Consider the following 22,788-nt stretch of genomic DNA (forward strand, 5'->3'; position numbering starts at 1 on the left):
CTTTGACATTTGGAAGGAAAGGCACTTGAAGGTAGAAAGCATTACAGGCTAAGTGTTGATAAAACACATTTCTATCAATGTAAAAATCAGTTTCTTTTATTTGGATGAATTCCAAACATGCTGCCATACACAGGTTTCACGTAATAGGAAAACAACAGTGCTGATTATCTTCTCTGGGTAATTCCTTGAGGCTGTTCCTTGGTTTGCATTGTCTTTTTGTGACTTTTACTAACATCAGATCATTTTGAAAAAAACGTATCTGTGATTGCTTTCACATTCAGCCTACTGCGATATCCTCAAAGTACTACAGTAGCATCAATGATCCCAACACACATACAAAATGAATCCTTGTACTTTTCCTATTATTCTCCCAATCAAGTTACAACACTTAAAGAGAACCAAGTAGGTTGGAGAAAAAAAAACAAACCAACCCCATAATTCTCAGAGTTTCTAGCTTCCTTCAGATATATGCCTACTTCCAAGTCAGATGTTTATCACCAGCTACTGTACAGCATTACCTGAAATATGGCATATCCTTCAAAACACGAAGCAGAAGCTACCTGTGGTAGCCTCTGGCAAATACTGACTTTTTAATAGCTTGCACTGTACTACTGCATAGACCCTCCACAGGAGGCTTTAAGCTCACAGAAGACAAGCAGCAGCATATGGCACATGTACAGCTACACAGTTTCTTCATAACAGAAACTGCTTTTAAGGTCATGCACTGCTAGTTGGTGCTTTCGATGGAATAAACCCAAATGCAGCTGGCAGTGACATAAAGGACCACTTACAGACCAAGTTCTAGTAGACTAATGTCACCACCAAACTGGCGCACAACCATTCCAGATGTCTGTGCAACAAACTCTTCCTGGCAACTAAAGCAGGGAGAGGGATTTATTATTAAAATACGCAGTGGTGATAATCCTCCTCTCTGTCAAACTCACAGAATATAACTTTAGACACCACTTCCCTACAGCCATATGACCCAATTTTTCCAAAGCTGAAATTGCTGATTATTTAATTACATGCACAATTATTAAATATATGCCACTTAGAAATAGGAAGCATAAATCCTTTACAAGCTAAGCAATGTTTAAGAACTTTCAAGTTTTCCTTCTTTTATTGAAACAGCAATTCTCTTCATACTTCTTTTAGAAAGCCCTTTCTCTAAAACCTGCAGGTAGAACTGACATTCTAACTCTCCAAGGACATCTTGTTGAGGTAAACAGGAAAGCACACAAAGAAAAGAGAATCCCAAAATGACTACTAATAAAAAATGATAGCAATAGAATACTACTGCCAAGGATTTTCTTTTAAGCTTTTGAAAACTCAGGACCTCCAAGGCTACAATAAGCAATACCCAGACTGAGCTTTACCTTTCAAAAATAGGAGTATACTATAAAAAAAGAAATATTGTAAAGCAGGTAGTTCATTATTAGGACATACAAATCACTGTGGCAGTATTTCCATAAACGTGCAGTTACTTTGGTACACTCAGTCTGTGCGGACTTTGTGTTTGGTTTATTCACATACACGACATAATCATTCAAGATGATACAAAACTATTCAGTTCATGAGTCTTCCATATTTCTACAGCTATGGATACATAAGCCTAACTTACATGGAACTGATAAAAAGTTAAAGCTGTTGAGAAAATTAATTACATTTATTATTTAGAAGTGTGTACAGTTTCTGGAGTAGTAGAGCTGGATGAACTGAACAGCTCTGTCTGCTATAATTAAAGTCATAGATGATCATGAACTCTTATCTATTCATTCACAGGAGAGTGTGAATCACAGGAGAGTGTGAAGGTTTCAGTTTTGGGTGTTTAACTGCTCCCACACCCCTTTTCCAGTGCAACTTCATTTTAACATTCCAAAGGATGCTGATTCAGTACTTTCATCTGTAGCCACCTTGCTTTACAGGCTGAAGATCTGGTGGAAAATTGTACCATGAAAGGTACAAATATGCCACATGGCTAAGAAAAAAAAAAAAAAAAATCCCAAAGAGTTCCTCACTAGTCTAAATCCCCTCCACTGACTCAACTCTTAGTGGTGGCCTAGGCAGAAAGCTATAATCTAAACTCTTGCAAATTTGGACCTCAACCCTTTAACAGTATAAGGCCAACAACGATCTTGCACTTAGGAGCCTTAAATAAACTGGCCAGATATTTGGAGATGCTGAGCATACAAAGATTTTACTGATTTCAAACTTCTAGTCCTCCAGATGGCAAAAAAACCCCTCTCATAATGAAGCATGACAGTATCATCTTTGCATAAATTACATCATTTATATAAACAGTCCAAATGAATAACCAAAGGAGGATGTAAAATTTCTCCTGCTTCATCCCAACTGAGTTTTCATCCTAAAAGCTAATGATGACAATGACCCTTCAGAATGGTGACCAATTCTGAAATAGCCCCTCAATTACTGTGCTGTATCCGGCCCATTGGATGGATAAACATTTTTACCCCTAACATTAACTGCATCACGTAGCCTGTGAATGTGCTTGCTCAAACCCTCAATATGCAGGATACCAAGGGCGAAACCCCTACAGTGATGGAAGTCATGATGATGGGGTGAAACTCTGCCATCATCTCTGTTGGTACAGAAACACAGCAACACTGCTAGAGGAGCACACAAGCTTTGGGGTGACCTCCCTGACTAGGAAATAAAGGACATGGGGAAAAGAAGGTGGTGGCAAAGGAGATGTCCAGGTGATAGTACAGTTTGTTTGTTTTTTTTTTTTCCTTAAGTGAATCTAAAATGGAATTGCTGAACTGAAAATAAAACTCCCCAGGGTGCTCTGGGTATAACTGTGGGGGGGAAGGAGAACAGAACTGAAAGTCTTAACAACCACCCTCCTCTTCCCCTGAGAAGGAAGTGTAAGAGTGTGTGTGTGAAGGAGAAGCAGCAATCATTTGAGAATAGGAGCTGAAGATAACAAATCTGGCAGCTGCCAAGTGTTTGGGAAGAAGCCAGGAAAAAAAAAAAAAGGAGTTGGGAAACGAGGCATGCAGCTGTTGAGCAGTCACGAAGAAATCAAACCATAAGACAAAACTGCTGTGATGGACATGTGGGATCAGGTTTCTCAATCGAGGATATCTTTACAAGTAAAAACATTTATGCAAAGGAAGAAGAAAACAAGTCCAGATTTTAGCTTGACTGGGAGCAGGGAGGGCTTGTGAACACTCTTAACACTCTAGGAGAGATTAATAATGACAAAGGCAAGGGAGGTCTGATGAACTGAACGCACTCAAAGTTTCTGGAGCAACTAAGTAATTCTGTCACATGCTGTTCCAGAAATAACATTTTACAGTATGATAGGAACAAGGAGTGTATGTTGGAGTTGGAGAAAGAAAAATCAGGGACGGTTTCAACATAGAAACATCCCCTCCAAATCAAAAGCCTGCATCAGTGCTGTAAATGCCTCAATGTCGGTGTTACGAATGCTCAGTTCTCACAAAAAAAAAACCCAGACCATCTCAGAATGGTTACTGAAACACTACATAGTTATTCTGCGCTTTAGAAGGAGTCTTACTAAGTATGACATTCATGCTCTTGCATATTCTTTGTAGCAAAGAAAACCTTCAGACTCCTTAAAAAATACTACGTTATAAATATTTCCCATATATGAAGAACACAAAACAAGAAAGCCTCTGATATTCTGAAGTAGTACTCAATATTTATCTTGCACGTAGTAGTCATTCTGAAGTAGAAGCTAATTTCAGCAGTAAAACAGTATAAAAGCAAAATTATCTTAATAAAATTAATTAAATTACACTAATTTAGGATGTGATATAAAAATATTTTATCAAAATTCTAATGGAAGTAACACATGAAATCTTTTCCTTCTTACCTGTTTTCACAGTCAAGTGCTGAAATTCCTTTGGTATCGTTTTGAGAGCAGTGTTTACTTTAAGAGCTTAATGAAAAAAGCAAAACAATGAGAATTACTTTAAGTATGTGCAGGTAAAATCTACAAGTATCAGCTCTGAGAAAAGAGCATCCAAACCAGTATTAGAACATCTAATAGCACCAAACATACTTGAAAAGTAGCCAAATACCCTCAGAACACCCAAGCACTTAAAAAAGTAACAATTATAAGCCTACAAAAGTCAAGAACAGAAAGGCCTATGCCCAAGTGTACAAATAATGTCAAATTTTGAGAATTTGGGGGTTTGAGTGCCTAAAATCAAGGACAATTTCGGTTTCGGAGATGGAACACTCTCACAGAGGCAGAAGCTAGGGACACTTGGCAGAGCTGGGACTCATCTCTCCCAGGTTACAAACCTGGAAAGCCAAGGCATGGGAAGAACTGGCTGTTCCTAGCAACTCACCAGCCAGGAATCTCACAGGGCACCAAGAGAGCTGGGGTCAAAATTTAGGAAATCCCAATTATGCTTATTCCCTTTCCACTGATGCCTACACGCCCTTTTTTAATTACTTTACTCAGGTGTCCTTAATTCACTATAGCATATTTTAATGTACTGTAATCCACAGTAGTATAAATGACCACTTGGACTGAAGTCCCTCATCTCCATCTGCCTTTATCAAATAAAACACATGGGAAAAGTCTGGTTCTTGTGATGCAATTCTATTTACATTATCTTCCACATTTAACTATATTATAACCTGACAGTGGACCTAATTTACGTGTACAGTTTTGAAAATGCAGAAGAATTTGCTTCTACAGTCCTGAACTACAGGTTCTTGGCTTCGGGGGACATTTCTTCAGTCAGGGGAGCAATCTGCTTTTACATTTGTCAGCATAGCAATAAATGGTAGAACAAGAGTACTTGTTCTTTGCCTGAAAAGGTAGGAATCTGTGTCACAGATACAGCACATCTTCAGCCCTGAAGGACTGCATGTACCAAAACAGGTTCTCATCTGACTTAACATGTCGGCTATGAAAAACAAAGCAGTTCTTCACCTAAACAGGGAAGAAAAAAATTTCCCTTAATAAAAAGTAAGCCTTTCCTAGACACTTCAAGGCAAAAACCTTCAAGGTTCCAAGTCCTGCTCTGGTTCATTATGAATTTTACAACAAAACAAACCTTGTCAAGAAAACATTACTTTCTTGAAATACCTTGACTTGTCAAAATGTTTTACAAATACCCATCAACTCTGACAACCCTTCTTTGAATCAGGGAGGGACACTGGGACTCTGACAAACACTGTCACACTTGAATGTGGAGGTGATTTAGGAATGTGGACTACCTAGTCTCACAGCTCTGATGCAAACTTAACGTGGACAGCTGGGAGGTCAAGATTTTATTTATTTGGTTTTCTAATTTAATGTATAATCCACAGTTCTAAGAATCAGGCAACAAAATACTCACAACTGTTTTGTTTGCACAACTGAGGGACAGCAAGTAAGAACCTGAAACGCTGGCTAAAGAAAATGTAAACGGGAATGAATTCATTGCGTGATGATCCACTGACAAGTAAGCCCTGGAAGCTACTGAGTGGAATAGATCACTTCAATTTCACATGGCTTGTTGCTGATGGATTTTAAGTGAAATAAATGAATCAAGTATATTCAATCCAGTTTGTCCAAAACTTTTGTTTTGCAAGAAAATATAGGTTGGTGAGGGGTTTTTTTGGTTTTGGGTTTGGTTTTTTTTTTGTTTGGTTTGTTTTGGGTTATTTTTTGGGGGGGTTGTTTGTTTGTTTGGGGGTTTTTGGTTGGTTTTTTTGAGGGGGTTGGTTTGTGTTTTGGGTTTTTTTTAATAGGAATAAAAACTAATTTTTAGGTGTCGCTATTTCCTGCAAAAGGGGGAATCCAAGACTTGGCACAATGTTTGGCACTCTTACAAAATTCCTGATAACAACAATTACAACTTTGTTAAAATAAAAAGTGCAGCATTAATTGCCTTCAGACTAGACTTATTTTAGAAGGTGTATTTCATATCATTGTTATATGATAAAACCAATTTTGAAGCAAACCCATTCATTCATCTTCAACTCAGCTGCTACCAATAAGTTGTCTCTTTAACCTACAGCAACACACAGCCATCTTACAAATTAAACATAGCATTGCTTCTATCAGCAAATGTATGGGATTACTAAAAACACACAGAATTTAACCCTTAATGGGGAAAAAAATATATTTATTAGAATACCTTCTTTGTCATCTTTCTTTCCATCTTGTAACAGGGCAGAGTTATCAGGTACCTCTTCAGCTGATGTCTTCTTAAAGAAAGAAGATCTACTTATTATACTGACTGGTAGAGCTCACACATTTCCACAGTCAAATATTTAAGAACACAGGTTAACACAAATAAAGGTGATAATCTCTCTCGCACCATGATTTGTTTTGTCAGATTGAAGAAGCATAGAGGACCTACAGAAAGATAATATAACTTTGCTTTTTAAAGTACAGCAGTACCATACTGAAATTAGTTAGCGAAGCACTTCCACAATGAATTACAAGGAGTTAAGGACTATATGCAAGGAGAAACTTCTCCCAACAGAGAAATGTCATTCTGTGTTTTCTCCTTGGATATCACATCCATGTTAGGGTTGAGGAAACCTTCTCTATCCCCTTCCCAAAAGCCAGTCTCCCTAGCCAAAACTCCAGAACCCAGGAGTTCTGCATTTCATGCCTTCCCAGCTGAGGTGGACAATCTTAAAAAATTGATAAACAGATTTTGTAGACATTAAACAAAAAACCACCAAAACCAACCAACAACAACAACAAAAAAATCTCAAGTCAGTAATTCAAGAATGCTAAATCCAGAGTAAAGGTCTATGAGATCCGTGCTATGAAGTTGCATGTGGGATCTCCTAATGCTTCTGAGGAAGCAACACAGCAAAAATATGGCTTGAGGACTCTGAAAATGTATGGACAAAACAGTTCACAACTAGCCCTGACACTCTAAAGAGTGTCAGACTAAAGGCCTAATTCATTAAATGCCTGAATCAATGGAATGACTCTCACAACTTTCAGGGAACTGTGAGCATGACATTTCTGAGGGAGTTTAGAGCAACCCCAGCCAATCGTTATATGCATACAGTGTGATATCTTGTGTTTTATCTTTCAGCTTTTGGCAGTGAGAAAGCTTGTGGAAAAGAGCCAAAGGAATGGAGGGAAAAAAAAAAAAAAAGAGGACCAGAACCAGAGTGGGAGACAAAACTTGAGAACAAACAAATGGGATGACAAAACCTCCTTGGTCAAGAAAAAGTAGTCACCCTTGTCATTCCTGAGCATAACATTAGCAGTTCTTGCGTGTTTTGTGAGTTTAACAAAGCCTAGCATTCAGGCGGCCCGTTTCCTGCTATTATTTTCTTTATGAATGCATTCAAGAACTGTTCTTGTAGTGCAGCAGTCACACTAAAAATGGTCTTCTGAAATGAAATGCAACAGCCTGAATGGATGACAGGTGAAAAGAAACATGGAGATAACGGATAACTGATTGCATTGATAATATATTTTTAATGTAGTGATCAAGTATCTAAACGATATTTCTCCAAGTAGCCAAGCTACAAATTAAATTCCAGCAGTGAATTACTACACTTGACACAGAGGGAGATGAATTATTGATCTTCTAAATAATACTCATTCCATGTATTAATTCTGAGCATAAAAATATCAGTTGAACAAAACAAAAAACTTAAGTAGAGTCATTCTCAAAAGAGTTTTGAGAAAAGATCTTATAGTCCATTAATCTTGGATAACAAGGAGCAAAATAACAAGGCCCTGAAACAAAGAACTTTGTCCTGTATGTCTAGGGCCCAGATAGTGAAAAAACGGAACAAGCCTAGTCAAACAGTTGTGAGATAGCCAGGAACTATTGTCTGTGCTTAGCCAGCAGGCAATCATACTACAGGTTCTTCATTTTCAACCTAGCCACAAACCCCCCTGGTTTTGCAGAACATCCTGCTACCCTGCAGAACCTAGGAACGGAACAGAAAATCCAGCTATTCCCCCAAGAACATTATCTGACTGCAAAGGTAGCACAGTAATCTACAAATTATTGGCAGTTATGGTGAGAATGTCTCAGGAGGAGAGCTCAAAGATAAGGCAGAGGAGGTCTGAAAGCTTAACTACTGAAAATTGAATTAAAAATTAAACATAAAATGGGATTTGTTGCTTGTCTGGGTTTTTTTACATTTTGTGCTGTATACCTTCTACATCTATTAATTATTACTGCAATATTCCTACTACTATCATCTCCACTGCAGCAGAAAAATTTAAAAATCAAAAAACCATACAATTTCATTTCTCGGGAAATCATCTCCTTCTAGATTTATCCTTACTCTGCACATACATTTAAGGACCACAAACAACAGCAAGCCTAAAAACCAGACATTTAATAAGATTATAAAATTGTACTGATTAGGTTACTGAAATGATATTTTATTCCTAAGAAACACAAGATAACTCTGAAAGCAAGATTTCTGAGCCTTCTGAAATGTAAAAAAGAACATTCTAATCTGGCAGTCCTGCGCTACTAAAGAGCAAATTTCCTCACAACTCTGCAATAGCCAATGACCAATTTGCATACATGGGTAGTCACTTGTGAAGGCAGTATCCTAACAAAAAAAAAAAAGCACCCTAGGCCACGGAGATACTGAAGTAGATTCTGAACTCAAGAAGTTTCATAAACTGAAGCTTTATAATTATTTGGAAAAAAGATGCATAATTATATGTTTAGATCTATTTTAATATAATTTAATTATATCTTTTTAACTTGTAAGCAGCATCAGAAGGGCCCATTCTTGCAGTTAGTCTGTCATTTGATCGACTACCTTAAATTTCAGGTTTTAACCTCAGTGATAAACTCTTCTCAATATAGCTTTGCTTGTAACAGTCTTCCATTATAAGGCTGGTATCTGTTGTGATATTGCTATGGTGGATCCACATTCTTCCCTCACTCTTCCCAGCTCCTTACAATTATTACCTAGACCCTTGCATGGTAGCTCCTTAGACTATGAAAAGGCCGGATATTAAAAGTGTATATGTGAAGAGTGAATCGCTTAGAACAGAACTATACCTGTCCATACTGTACAAAATCTGGAATAGTTTCAGTCTCCAAAGAAGCAAAGTACAAGGAATCAGGACAAGCTAAGACATTTTCTTCTCATCACCAAAATCGGGGGAGCGAGTGTGCAAATGGAGCATTCACTGTAAATTGAAGAAACACTCGAGAGCTACGTGGTCATGAGTGCCTGACTAGAACAAAGTCTGTGCCTGAAGCCTCACATTTTGGACCAATTCCAGTTTAGGAGGCATTTCACCTGAGCACTATCCTTGTTCCGCACCGCTGCTCCAGCAGCGTGGGCTCTGCTCCTCACCACTGGCTCCCAATGACAAGAGGACCAAAGGCAGCCCCACAGAACACAAGCAGGTAAGGTGCATTTCTCTGCAGGCTCCAACATCGTGCAAGGCTGGAGTCCCCTGATGACTACTGTGAACTCTGTTATGTGGGAGTATCTTTTAAAAAGCGTGTCAGCCCCTTCCACACACTTCAGAAAGTGTTGAGAGGGGCTCAAGATGGCTTGATGGAAAACCTGGAGACTCCTAAAGTCCCCTCAGAGACTCGCAGACCTGCTGCTACCCATACCACAGTCACTGTGAAGCTGGCCTATTCCTCTGCACTCTGCAAGGGAACTGCTCTGCTCACGCCTCCTTACCTCCAACCGACTGAAGTCCCGAGTCTGCTGACTGCCTGGCAACGGCTCAGAATACGAATCAAATAGTGCACAGTCACGCAGGGGCTTCAAAGAAGCTGCAAGAGAAGGAAAAAGAGGGGTAGAGAGAAATGCCAAGTTTTTGGTTAATACACACTTCTTAAGAATGTATTCCAGCACCATTTGCTCTTCATTTCTACGTATCACTACTGACCTGTACACCACAGATGACAAACACCATGAAGAAAATCTGTCCTATATTTTAAGTAAATCAATGTCATGAAAGGGTCAGCATGTATTTCTGTTGCAGGCATAATTGTGAAATTTGGGAGAAGTGATTCTTAGCAAACATTAACTGCCAAACAAAGACTATTTATTTGGATTTTTCCTCCTTACACTCCAGTATCAAGTTACTTGGCCTCATAGTTTATACTTTGTTGTCCTAGGAATGTTGAAGGTACTCACCAAACCTTCTACGCCAATTTTTTGACATTCTAAATACTGAAAAGTATAGTACAATCTACATTATACACTAAAATTGAAGCAAAAAGCAAAGACACCAAACACTAGATGCTGCAGTATATAGCATCTTTACCTGAATGACACTAAGAAGAGGAGAAAAACAATAAAAATGGGGGAGCGGAAATCAACTCTAACTTCTCATGGGAATATTCACAAGAACCTCACTTCTACTGCACTAGCTGGAAGGGACCTGAAAGATCATCTAGGTCCAAGTCCCCTGCCACGGACAGGGACACTTTCCACTAGACCACATTGCTCAAAGCCCCATGAAGCCTGGCCTTGGACACTTCCAAGGATGGGGCAGCCACAGCTTCTCTCAGCAACCTGTTCCAGTGTCTCACCACCCCCACAGCGAAGAATGTCTTCCTAATATCTAGTCTAAATCCACCCTCTTCTAGTTAAAGCCATTCCCCCTTGTCCTACATCTACAGGCCCTTGTGAAATGTTCCTCTCCAGCTCTATTATAGACCCCCTTTAGGTACTGGAAGGCTGCTCTCTAAGGTCCCCCCGGAGCCTTCTCCAGGCTGAACAGCTCCAACTCTCTCAGCCTGTCTTCATAGCAGAGGTGCTCCAGTCCTCTGATCATCTTTGTGGCCTCCTCTGGACTTGCTCCAACAGCTCCATGTCCCTCTTATGTTGGGGACCTCAGAGCTGAACACAGTACTGCAGAGGTGGGGTCTCATGAAAGCAGAATAGAGGGGGAGAATCACCTCTCTCAATTTGCTGGTCACACTCATTTTTTGATGCAGCTCAGCATACGCTTGGCTTTCTGAGCTGCAAATGCACATTGCCAGGTCATGTTGAGCTCTTCAGCATGAAATATACTGAAAGGCAGAATAATCAGTTTGGACATCAAATTTCTAGTTTCTGACTAGCAACTAATTTTCCTTCATAAATTAAGCTCTTGCAATCTTTCTTAACTTACAATACAGTGGGTTACATACAGGGCAAACAGCTTTACAGATTCTCTAGATTAGTTTTAAATAAAAACTTTCAGAAAAGGAGGTGGTGGGTCAGATTTTTAATGGAGCTGTGCCAGGACAGCACTGGAACTGGCGCTTGCAGTTTACAGAACAAGCCATAAAACAGCAAGATTAAATCATTCTTAAATGCTCCGTCTTATGCTGTAAGTCGCTTTATTTGAAGCTTTAGTACTCTTACCAGATGCAAATATTTCACTTGAACCAAATTCTGCCTCATTCTGAAACTAATACAATAACCTAATGAAAAACAGTTTCCAGTAATCCTCATTGGGGTTATTATGGAAACATGAAAATAGTTTATTGACATTTTAGGACTTTAGGCAGGTGTATCAGGTACTTGCTTACTTATCACTGCTTTAATTTCAGAAGTTGATACAACCAGGCTCTATGCTATTCACAGTGCTAGTGTGCTGGGATGCTGTTCTTTTTATTAGTGCAAGTCTTTCAAATGACAGATTTCTGAATCCTGACTAGGTAGAAGAACAAGCACGAGACATTTTCAGATCCTCAAGCTAACCAGAATTAGCGTATTAGCTGAGGAATTTAAAGTGTTCACAATAACCAGTCCTCTCATCTCTCCCACGTACATCAGCTTGAAATGCTTGGTTGTGTACAACACCATGAAACAATCATCTAAAAAAGTGGTTAAGACCCCAGTGCTGAAAGGGGAAAATTAGGGAAATGGAGGATTCCTCCAGGCAACAACCACAGCTTGCCATGCTTTTCCTCCCATAGACATTATGATTCCCTACAACTAGAGATAATTATTTCCATTGTGGTTTTACCCAAAAAGGCTTGATGTGAAGACACACTACAAGAGCCTGCTTACAAGCTCATAATATTTGAAAAATCATGGCAGTCAGGTGAAGTTCCCGACGACTGGAAAAAGGGAAATATAACCCCCATTTTCAAGAAGGGGAAAATGGATGACCCGGGGAATTACAGACCAGTCAGTCTCACCTCTGTGCCTGGCAAACTCTTGGAGCAGATTCTCCTGGAAGGCATGCCAAGGCACATGAAAAACAAGGAGGTGCTTGGTGACAGCCAGCATGGCTTCACTAAGGGGAAATCCTGCCTGACCAATTTGGTGGCCTTCTATGATGGGGCTATGAAACTGATGGATAGGGGCAGAGCAGTTGACGTCATCTACCTGGACTTGTGCAAAGTGTGTGACACTGTCCCACATGACATCCTTGTCTCTAAACTGGAGAGACATCAATTTGATGGGTGGACCACTCGGTGGATAAAGAACTGGCTGGATGGCTGCACCCAAAGAGTTGTGGTCAATGGCTCGATGTCCAGTGACCAGTAACGAGTGGTGTCCCTCAGGGATCGGTGTTGGGACCGGTCTTGTTCAACATCTTTGTCGGTGACATGGACAGTGGGATTGAGTGCGCCCTCAGCAAGTTTGCTGATGACACCAAGCTGTGTGGTTCGGTTGATACGCCGGAGGGAAGGGATGCCATCCAGAGGGGCCTTGACAAACTTGTGAGGTGGGCTGATGCCAACCTGATGAAGTTTAACCATGCCAAGTGCAAGGTCCTACACATGGGTTGGAGCAATCCCAGGCACAGCTACAGGTTGGGCAGAGAAGAGATTCAGAGCAGCCCTGCAGAGAAGGACTTCGGGGTGTTGGTCGACGGGAAAATGAACATGACCCGGCAGTGTGCATTCACAGCCCAGAAAGCCAACCGTATCCTGGGCTGCATCAAAAGGAGCGTGACCAGCAGGTCAAAGGAGGTGATCCTGCCCCTCTACTCTGCTCTTGTGAGACCTCACTTGGAGTATTGTGTGCAGTTCTGGTGTCCTCAACATAAAAAGGACATGGAACTGTTGGAACAAGTCCAGAGGAGGGCTATGAGGATGATCAGGGAACTGGAGCACCTCCCGTATGAAGATAGGCTGAGACAGTTGGGGCTGTTGAGCCTGGAGAAGAGAAGGCTGCGTGGAGACCTCATAGCAGCCTTCCAGTATCTGAAGGGGCCTACAAGGATGCTGGTGATGGACTATTCATCAGGGACTGTAGTGACAGGACAAGGGGGAACAGGTTAAAACTTAAACAGGGGAAGTTTAGATTGGATATAAGGAAGAAATTCTTTACTGTGAGGGTGGTGAGGCACTGGAATGGGTTGCCCAGGGAGGTTTCTCCATCCTTGGTGGTGTTCAAGTCCAGGTTGGATGAGGCCTTGGGTGGCATGGTTTAGTGTGAGGTATCCCTGCCCATGGCAGGGGGGTTGGAACTAGATGATCTTAAGGTCCTTTCCAACCCTAACTGTTCTATGATTCTATGATTATCATGAGGCACGAGAGCAGAGAACAAAGTGGTGGTCCTGGAGGGAAAAGGGTATCTGTAATTATGAAAAGGGAGTGTAATTAGAGACTAAAAGAGAAGAAGACTTGGAAGTGCAGGTTTTAGAGGAGCTTCTCAGTTTGGATATGAAGATAGTGAATTATAAGGAACATGACTCCACCAGAAATTACTTCACAAATCTGATACAGGGTGAACGTTTTATTTTCCTAACTGCAGCTTGATTAGCTCTTTTCCTGTCTTTTAATATATTCAGTGTCATCAAATTCAATGGAGATTTTATTAGGTCTTAAATATTATCCCTCAGCACTGTAATTATCACCTGTGATTAATCCTCCTTGCCCTAGAAAGTCATGCACATTTTTTAGATTGAGCATTGAAATACATACTGTTCCTTTATAATTAAAAGAGACATAACTGAAGAGAACAAATGAAGGAGCAGGTCTCTTACTGCACATTCTGACTGAGGTATGTTATATTTCAGATTAATTCCTCCCTGTACAACACAAATTGTTGTAATTCCCCCATCATTACTGCAAATTGCTTATAGAAGAATCTGTGGATTACATAAAATAAATTACAAAAGAAAAAAAAAAATCAACCTTTGATATAAACCAGTAACTGCAACTAACAAAACATATTGGCATACTAAGTTCTAAAGTAGTCCAGTCTCGTTTTCAACACATCTTCAAGAGACAGATACTTAAGGGAAAAAAAATCATCAGAAGAGTCACTGGATTATCTTTGCTACAGGTATCATCTGCCATTTTAGCTATAATGACACCTGAAGCATACTTGAGGGAAGAGGCAGACATAAAGAAGCAGGTAACTGCTGCACTTTACATCGCTATTTTTTTGCTTTTATACATTCCTTTTACAGGAACATTAAAAACATATGCATTAGAAAGCATCTGGAGAGCCATCCTACCTGCAGGGTAGAACATGAAACCTGTCTTACAGGCACGTTGGGTTCCTAAGGTGGCAGCAGGAACATGGCCTGCCGCAGAGACATTACCTGCTTGGAGGTACTCTGGCAGCAGCGTTTCCGGCAGTGTCTCAGGCAGCTGGTAACCATTCTTCCTTGCAACCACAAGGTGGAAAGCGGCACAAAACTCTGGGAGCGTCAGCGCCCCATCACAATCCACATCGCTCAGCTCCCTGTGGATACAACAGACACATTTTCCAAACCATTACCTCAAGGAAAGGCACATGTGCAATCACATGGGAGACAGAAATACAACTTTGAGAAGGAATATTTTAATACAAGACAAACATCTCTCTCATCTGCACTTGATTCTAACTTTGTCTCATGAAGATGAAGCAAGTTAATTTATTGGGGCCTTTCAGTTCTTAAAAGAAGCCTATAAGAAAGATGTGGTAAGACTTTTCAGCATAGCCTGTTGTGACAGGACAAGGAGTAATGGTTTTAAAATAAAAGAGAGGAGACTCAGGCTGGATGTGAGGAAAAAATTCTTTACAATGAGGGTGGGAAAATACTGACACAGGTTGCCCAGAGAACCTGTGGCTGCCCCATTCCTGGCAGTGTTCAAGGCCAGGCTGGATGTGGTTCTGAGCAACCTGATGTAGTTGAAGATGTCCCTGCTCATTGGAGGGCGGTTGGACTAGATGACCTTTGAAGGTCCCTTCCACCCCAAACCATTATATATTTCTATAGTGACTTGTCATATTTTGCTTTTTTAATTAAGTAAATTTTTTGTTATATATCATACCATACCATATGATGGTATACATATTTCAGAACATGAAATACGTATCTTGTACTTCCAAGGGTTAAATTAACTTTCGAAAGGTTGAAGGCACTTTTCGCCAATCCATGCAGGATCTTAAACCAGTTGAAGCAGAGAAGGTTACAAACAGACTTCAGCAATGATTAGTTAGCACCATCAACTAGCCTCAAGAAAAGAGTTATATTAATGATCTTCACAAGTTTAAATGTTAACTTCCCACTAAAGCAGTTCTAATTCTAGGATTTTTCTTAAACACTAAAACCACTCTTCATAAATGCAAGAATTCAATTTTATAAATTCACTATTTGCAAGAACTGAGTAATATTTTATCATGAGCACATGGACTAAAGCAAATAAACATATAACTTCCTACTCTTTGAAAGTAATGAGATTTTTTCAAGCTGTTGAGGTTATAGTGATGAAGACTGAAACCTCCCTTGCGTTTAACACAGCAACATGACCTGATCATCAACATGAACATCACATCACAAAATTATAATTATCTACCAGAAAGGAATACTTTTCTTTAAATATTGCACAGAGAACAACTTGTATTAGCAATAAAAACGCGTTTTGTTAACGTATCAGGTTAATCCATTCTTCTTGAGTATTCTTAAATTTAAATTTCAATATTCACTTCCCCCAAAACTATGTTTCTTCAGTTGTTTGGGTTTTGATTATTTTTATTATTCTCACAACTGAGAATCCACTTTGAAAAGATTCCAGACATATTCTTTGACCCCAACAGATGTTTAAGCTCTTGCAAGCTCTTCTTCTCATCTCTCTTTATAAAAGCATATATAAATTCTATCACCATTTCTGATCAACATTTAAAACTGTTCTTCCTATCTGAGATGCAAAGATGACACTGAATTACAAAGCACCATGTTGTTTATTGTCAAATTTTATCAGGTACAGTTCCATCTGCAATCATTTCTAAATAAGCTCATTAAAAGTGTACTGGTTCATTTAAAAAGCACTGATGAATTATGTAGCTGTACTTACTAAAAATTAGGCATTAATTAGGCCTCCTCTGACAAAACACAGCCAGAAACATAAAACCAACAACACATCTAAAATATTCCAGAGGTGCTTCTCCTCTGTGTCACTTAATGAAAAAATGTCACTTCATGGAGCTAATGATGCTGCTTAAGAACAGCTCTCAGTTATTTATCTCTTCAAACCTTCCCAGGCCTGCTGAGTAGGTGAACATCTCCACAGAAAACAAGCATGTCAGGAAGATCAATGAGCACCCTGCTGCTTGGGCCTGAAAGTGATTCTGGAGATAAGAGCAATAATCATAATTGAAGACACTTTTCAGAATCTAACAAGAACTCTTGAATTAAGCATCTTTAATGAAAAAAAAAAAGGGGGGGGGGGGGGGGACACAAGGATACACATCCCTGACACTTATTACAGTACTTACCAGATGTGAGAAAGCTCTGGGATGGGCAGCTTTGATTTTGTGAAGAAATTCTTTGCCACAGAACCTGTTGGGAAACCGTGCCTTATTAACTACTGGAAATTAGTTCTCCAATTATTTACCTTTGACCAGAGCTGCCATGCCAGAAGCAGCTGGTTACTTTACGTCCAAGAGACGCCCAGATTAACTGAATGCTACTATGGCTGTTGGACCATTTGTCTCTTGATGAATAAGTGACAGAGAAAGCCAGACAGAGCTGTTGACCTCATTTCTCCATTCCCCCCATATGGGAAAAACTAAAGGAAGGAAAACACACTTTAGTACTAGCGATTCTAACCAGCATAATTAGTATGTCACTAATGATGAAATAACAGACACAAACAAGTCTCCTTCACTCAGAAGCCATGTGTGTGGCAGTTACAGTGCTTTAGCATCTACACTGCTCTCCTAAATTGCTTCAACCATGACTTCCCTTCAGGCTCAGATTTTTGGGGGAAGAGGAACAAGGAGATTCAGCTACCACAGAGCTACTGTCCTGCTGCAGACATTCTCATTCATCCTGCCACAACAGTCCTTCTCATTCTTCTCCTAGCTGACACATGCGCTTCTTCACCATCCCATATGCATAGGCTATCAGGGTTATCGGGAAGCCCTAGCTGGATACAGGCTCTTACAAAACATACGGCAACATGAAGCACCGACTTCCAGATCTATACTCTTTTTCCCCTTGGCCATTCAGGTCAGATCATAAACTGCAGTACATAAGAAAAGCTGTCACGAGACAGGTCCAAGATTCACCTAGCACAGCATGTCCTCTCCAACACCTGATACCAAGAGAGGAGTATGCAACCATGAAGAAGCCATGTAATAACAATGTACCTCCAGAATATCCCCCACCCTCTGACCATCTGCAATTCAGGAACTTTCTCAACCGGAGGTAGCACTGAAATATTCAATAACTTATGACAGATTTCCTCAATCACAGATTTCTCAAATAACTTCCCAAACCTGAACAAACCTCTAGTGTCCATAACACGCTGTAGCAAGGATTTCTACAGCTTAATTATTTTAGGATGCTGTGGAAGCTCAAATTTACCATTTATAAACAGTAATTGTAGATAGGCAAGGCCTGCCTGAGCACCTTGCTCAACATAAAGGAAAATGCACAACTACCTGAGAGGCTGTATGCGCATATATATATATAGGCATACACAGTTCCAGACATATAATAAGTCTTTGAGGAAATATGGTGTTGTTGGACAATCATTTTCTCCTTCAAGAAGATTATATGAAGGAGTCTTAACGGAGGCAAAGAACTGGTGATGCACTAATTTCTGTCAGCAGCAAGTTATTTCAATTTTTTGGCTGGATCCAAGCCTCCTGAACCCTAGTAATCCAGCAGGGCTCAGTAAAAACACCTCAGTTTACAAACTGTGATGTCTTCCTTACCAAACCAAAGCATGAAAGGTACTGCCTGTACCCACAGTGACTCTCATGAGCACCCTGATCCTCCTATTCAGGATGGAAAGGTAATCTCATGCTGTCAACAATACTTTGAGCATGCATGTGCAATGCAGGATTTGCTTCTAATCACCTAAAGATCAAAATCTCAGTCTGCAGAGCCATAAACACTCAGGCTTGGCCACACATGACAGTTAACTGCATGCTTCGCTTTTATCACATGAACACTGCCACATTTCTGCTGGGAAAGCAAGCACAACCCTAAGCTCAATATATACCCTAAGTTTTTCAGCTCAATATACACTGCAGATGTGATCCGCAAATACAGTGAGTGAAACACAGACAGCTCACCTTTTTACTGAACTGCCAACACTTCCCCTTTAGATACAGTTTTTTCTAAAATGAGGGTATTTAAGAAGAAACATAACAGCCACAGTATTGGTTTGCTCTTTGAGTTGTCTGCCACAACCAACTTTTCCTCGTAAACTCACTCCAGACAGGAAAAAAAGAATTATCTACTTCACATTTCTCAGCCTGGTCCCTCTGTTTGACATGCATGGTGTTGGGTAGAAATTACCTGAAACAAAGGAGTTCAGGTCAGGCTGCAGGGACCTGAACTGGTTGATATAGTAGTCTCGCTGCTCCTCCGTTATCCTCCAAGGGTCATCTGAATAGTGAGCGCTGCTGTCCTGCTGCTCCCGCTCTGCTGAAAGAGACTGAAGGGAGGGACACTGGTACCAGTTGCCAGTGGCAGGGTGAAAGGGCACTGGGCACCTCAAGAAACCACACTGACTCTGTTGTTAGGGAGTGATTTACATTCAAAATATGTATTTTAAAAAGATGTGAAGCAGAAACAGCCACACAGATTACTGTCTCACTACTTCAATAAAGCTGAGGCTAATGTTAGGCATCTTTGCCCAGGTAATTAAAAGAAGTTTTACATGACCCAAGCTAAAAGAAAAAAGAAATCTTACAACTGCTGACTGCAAAAAAGCAAAGCCCATGTCAAAATTTATTACCTTTGGATTCATTTTAGGGGTTCATTTTGGCTGCCATGCATTACAACCCTGAACTGCACACTGTACACCTGAAATGGATGGAAACAGCAAAGGATCTAAAGCTGTATTTATACAGCACAGTGCATGAAAACTTCGCTTTGCTAAGGAAGTATGTATTTAGTTATTATAGAGCTACATCACTTCTGAACCTTCTGTGTGCCCCAAGTAACTCAAGAACACATTAACCAAGCCAGGGAGACATGCAAAACTCTTGAGACCTCCTCAACCCCTCTGTCACTTCCTTCAGTTTAGGCAAAAAATCCTGCTTCAGAAAGAAGAATATTCTGGATGAAAAGGACATTTTATCCATTTATGTCTTCGTTTTCTGATTGAGTTGTCTAAGAGAGGTCTGAATGTTCGGTAGGTTGAGTGGCGATGTCTAGAAGAGGGCTGCTGGTACAGTTACTACCTTTGTTAAAGTGGAATGACTTAATAGTCAAGATATAGGCCTGGATGATGATGCCTTTAAAGAGGAAGGGCAAGAATTAACGATAGCCAGACTCCAACTAGCTCCAAAACCCTTTCTCTGACATACCTGTCCATTTCCTAAGAACCAAACACAAAACACTTGTTCTGAAATACATCAAAAGATCCCCAAAACAGGCAACATCATAAAGCCTTAAAGTAATTTTCATTTCAAAGCGCTACACAAATGCACTCGCTTTCCTTTCAAGTTAGCATAAATTATGCGACACTACCTATACATCTTTTCCTGAGGCTCAAGTGACATTTTAATATGGGTGTTGAGTGCTAAGCACTTGGGAAAAGGCACAGAGTCTCTGAGTCTTACTTAGTTAGGAAAACCTAATCCTTAGGGTAAACTACTTGTTCGCATAATAAATGCACAGCAGGTATGCAGGAACATTGGAAAGATCTGCTTTTGCAAAAAGCAGGAAAACATAAGACCCATCTCATAAAACCAAAAATATGGTCAGAAATTCATTTATTCTATTTGCAATGTGATTTAACCAACTGGGGTGAAAAAACAATACACAGAATATTAGGCCATAAATTCTGCGCATGTGTTACAGACAACATTCTAAATCAAACAAGAATCTCTGTGAAACCTCCTAGGTTTTAAATGAAAACTTTTACTTCCGCTAGAATAACCTCAATTTTATTTTTTTTTTTTACTTTTTAACTGAAGATTCTCAGTATAGTTTTCCTATCTATGCTCTTTGATATCACTTCTACTTCGCTTCAGCAATTTAATTAACTGGATTATTTATTTTAATTCCTCCTTCCCCATCAGCTTTTTATGTTCCTTTTCATATACTAAAATAGCATGTTTCAGCCTCTACTTTAAAAACACCGTGAAGAACACTTCTTACTTCTGATGTGAGAATTTTTCTGCCTTTTTTTTTTTTCTTTCTCTATTGTTTTAGTAGTAGTACTACTAAAGAAAAACATGTAACTCGTTACCCGATTTGGAGTTGAGCAGGTGAGTGAAGGTTTGGCTCCATAATTCCCTGATGATGGTCCATCTTGCTGGTGAGTAGAGTGTCTGACTTCATAAGGAACTACAGACATTTAAAAATGAAGTACATAAATAAAATAAAAATTAAAGGATAACCAAGAAGACCCTACTAGGGTAAAGGAAATCATTAAATACCATAAGGTCAAGCATTTACCTTGTGAACCTAGTATCAAAATCCATTTTGTCTTCTGCAACAATATTCCAGCCACAAACTTGTCTTTCATGTTACATCATTCTCCAGACATTACTGATATAAACTGTCAGTTATATATTACTAGATAACAAAACTCACCGTTCACCATGTTGAAATATATATTTATATAGCCTGTTTATATATTTTATATACTTATAGCCATATATAGCACAAGAATGCACTACAAGTAAGAAGAAATAATTCAATGGAGCTGCAAAAAATATGCTTTGAGAATGTTACCAATTAGTAAATCACTATTTTTTATATACTCTTCTTTCCCCCTTCCCTAATTTCTATGAAAATCAAAACACATTTTGCATTTTTTGGGGTAAAGTTAGTAAATAAAAGTAACAATTGCTTCTTTTCATGCTAAAATAAGTCACATTCCACTGCAGAAAATACAGTAAGTGTGGCATAACACCACATTTAGGAACAATGTTTTAAAAATAGGGCAAGTACGCAAACAGAAAGGCAACCCACTCACAGACCCTTACAGATCCGAGAACTTCTGCTGCCAGCCTATTCAAAACTTACAGACAGAACTCAAAAGACCCGTAACGAAAAGCGAGACGAAGAAATCTTAAAATAGGTTCAGATCTTAAAAATTATACCCCTAACTCCCTTGTTTTTCTAAGTGTTCTTATCCTGTATTGGCATCTATTTTTATTCCTGTACAAGCAGCTTCTAATTTCAGAAAAAAAATATGGGAAGGAAGTTGTGAAACATACAGATGCCCTTGGAGAGGAGATTTAAACACAAGGCCACACTGCTCTGTGTTTGCTAGCAAGAAAAGCATCTAAAACTATCAAGAAAAAAGTATAGTCATGGTCGCAGTGCAAAGGGCTGCCCTTGAAGACACAGCACCCAGTTTCATGGTCAGACCTGCAGTGCAGACCAGCCAGCCTGTGTCAGTGCTGTGTCACCAGCACCTCTTGTGCATACACTAACACAGTGGCTTCCAGAACTATCCTTTCAAGTGATCTTCAAAAAACTGGAAGAGTCCTCATCTTAAATGCCAGGAAGAATCAGTAGGTCACCTAGCCTGGCACTTGGCACAACATAGGCCCTAAAATGTGACCCACTTACTGCCACTGAGAATACATTTGGCAGAAGTATCCCCGGTGGGATTAGAATAGGAGAGCTTCCTCTTCTGGAATATAAGAGAAATTCTCTTTCTGGAAAATAACCATAGTGTTCTATACCTGTAGTATTTTTTCATCTTAAAAATTCAAGCTGTTTAATAATTAATTTTAGAAGAAATTGACAGCTTAGATTGGATGCCTCTACTCACTTTGCACAGCCACTGACCCCATGAGTTACGTTTGCAACCAAATTCAGCGGGGAGGAAGGGGAGAGGGGAGGAACAAATATAAAAACCCCAACACCCAAAATGCCCCCATAGCACTGACCAATCTGGCACAGAGTCACAGAAAAGAGCAGAGGCGGCACAGTCAGCTGCTCCTGATGGCCACCTCCTGCCCAGCTCTTCAGGGTGTGGGCTATCTGCTACATGTCTTCTTCACTGGAGCAGAAATGAACTGTACCACCTCACTAGTATTGCTTACTTCAGAAGTCAACCATCACTGTTTTGATCAGTTATGCCAAAGGTGGGGTGAGGAAAAATCCCATCACTGAACAAACAGCAGTTTACCTAATTGGCAAGTGAATGGCTGTGACTCAGTACTGGTATTATTTTCACATGAAGGCCACTTGACAATGTTGAACACAGTCTTATCATGGCTGTATTGAGTTTCAAAATGAAATAGCTCTGTATTTTCACTCATTTGTAAACAAGGACAACAGCTAGAAGGACTAGTACCACACTCCACTCTTCAGTCACTGCAAACACACTAACTGAAGGCAGGAGGAATAAGGGAAGGATGATAGACACAAATGCCTACTATTGCCAGCATCTTGGTCACCAGATGTTGCAATTAGGAGAGTACAAGAATGTTACTAAGGCTTTAGAAGCTCCTGTT

General features: G+C 39.9%; 1 protein-coding gene across 1 annotated transcript in view; it reads right to left on the reverse strand.

Moving 5' to 3' along the window:
• Positions 1–22,788, reverse strand: part of REPS2 (RALBP1 associated Eps domain containing 2) — a gene marked incomplete at its 5' end in the record, with an annotated part of 98,655 nt that overhangs the window by 33,825 nt on the left and 42,042 nt on the right. The window contains 7 exons of the mRNA XM_080612271.1: positions 3,860–3,925; positions 6,126–6,195; positions 9,640–9,734; positions 14,465–14,607; positions 16,624–16,687; positions 18,659–18,797; positions 20,562–20,659. Coding sequence (XP_080468397.1) covers positions 3,860–3,925; positions 6,126–6,195; positions 9,640–9,734; positions 14,465–14,607; positions 16,624–16,687; positions 18,659–18,797; positions 20,562–20,659 — 675 coding nt within the window. The remainder of the gene's footprint in view (positions 1–3,859; positions 3,926–6,125; positions 6,196–9,639; positions 9,735–14,464; positions 14,608–16,623; positions 16,688–18,658; positions 18,798–20,561; positions 20,660–22,788) is intronic.

This window comes from Psittacula echo (genome assembly GCF_963264785.1).
Source record: "Psittacula echo genome assembly, chromosome: 3".
Taxonomy (NCBI): domain Eukaryota; kingdom Metazoa; phylum Chordata; class Aves; order Psittaciformes; family Psittacidae; genus Psittacula; species Psittacula echo.